Raw genomic sequence first — 1,105 nt, forward strand, 5'->3', positions numbered from 1 at the left:
GGGGGGGGGGGGGGGGGGGCAAATTGGGTCAAGTATTAACATATTTGATATTTGTTAAAAGAATGTGTTTACTGCTCATGCATACATCTGTGAGGAAGTCTGGCACGGTACTTACTTCAACAACATCTGGAAACAGTTCACAAAAGACTTTGTCCTTGATGTTGAATGCAAGACTCTGGGAGGCCAACTGTCTTTTCTGCAGAGAACACATTAAAAGCAAACATGCCATTAAAATCGATTCCATGTATGTACTTTGTGCATGTTTACGCATAAGGGCACATTTCAAGAACTTAAAGGGTTAGTTCACCCAAAAACCTTTCCAAACCCGTAAGACCTTCGTTCATCTTCGGAACACAAATTTTGATGGAATAGGAGAGCTCTCTGAACCTCCCATAGACAGCAACTCAACTGCGATGTTCCCAGACCCAGAAACGTAGCAAGGACATCAGTAAAATAGATCATGTGACATCAGTGGTTCAACCGTAATTTTACGAAGCTATGAGAATACTTTTTGTGCGCAAAGAAAACAATAATAATTTATTCAACAATTCTTCGCCCCGAGTTACCTTCTTCCATCATTTTGGAGAGTACCCCAGAACGTAATTGCACACATGCTGAACGTAAACAACGCTGATGTCCTTGCTACGTTTCTGGCATATTTAGAGCATTCATAGAGTATTTCATATAAAAAGCTCTGAGGGTTTTTATATGGTAAGAAAAACAATTACACCCCCATCAAAAAGAAAAAAAAATTCGGTGCTAATTTATTCACGTGGGTGAATTATTCCTTTAAAGGGGTCCTATTATGCTTTTTCACTTTTTTAATTTTAGTCAGTGTGTAGTGTGTATGTTTGGGCATTAAAAAGATCTAGAAAGTTACAAATCTCAAAGTCCACTCCAAAGGAAGATATTTCGTTTTTTAAAAATCCCTTTTCAAGAACTACAACGAACGGCTCGTTTGGACTACAGCGCTTGGTTTCCGGGCTTTGTGATATCACAAAGCGGCTCATTAGAATTTCATTACAAATTATTCCCGCCTACAGAAATTCGAATGGTTGGGGGGTGGGGAGGGGCGAGGTTGTGGTTAGAACGCTTGGTTGAGTGA

At 39.8% G+C, this 1,105-nt stretch overlaps 1 protein-coding gene across 1 annotated transcript in view; it reads right to left on the minus strand.

Annotated features, from left to right (window-relative positions):
* Nucleotides 1-1,105, minus strand: part of LOC107664234 (ubiquitin-conjugating enzyme E2 J2-like) — a 7,503-nt gene that overhangs the window by 1,858 nt on the left and 4,540 nt on the right. Inside the window, exon 6 of the mRNA XM_016454746.1 lies at nucleotides 116-196. Within this exon, the coding sequence (XP_016310232.1) occupies nucleotides 116-196 (81 nt within the window). The remainder of the gene's footprint in view (nucleotides 1-115; nucleotides 197-1,105) is intronic.

This window comes from Sinocyclocheilus anshuiensis, unplaced genomic scaffold (assembly GCF_001515605.1).
Source record: "Sinocyclocheilus anshuiensis isolate Anshui unplaced genomic scaffold, SAMN03320099.WGS_v1.1 scaffold67, whole genome shotgun sequence".
Taxonomy (NCBI): Eukaryota; Metazoa; Chordata; class Actinopteri; order Cypriniformes; family Cyprinidae; genus Sinocyclocheilus; species Sinocyclocheilus anshuiensis.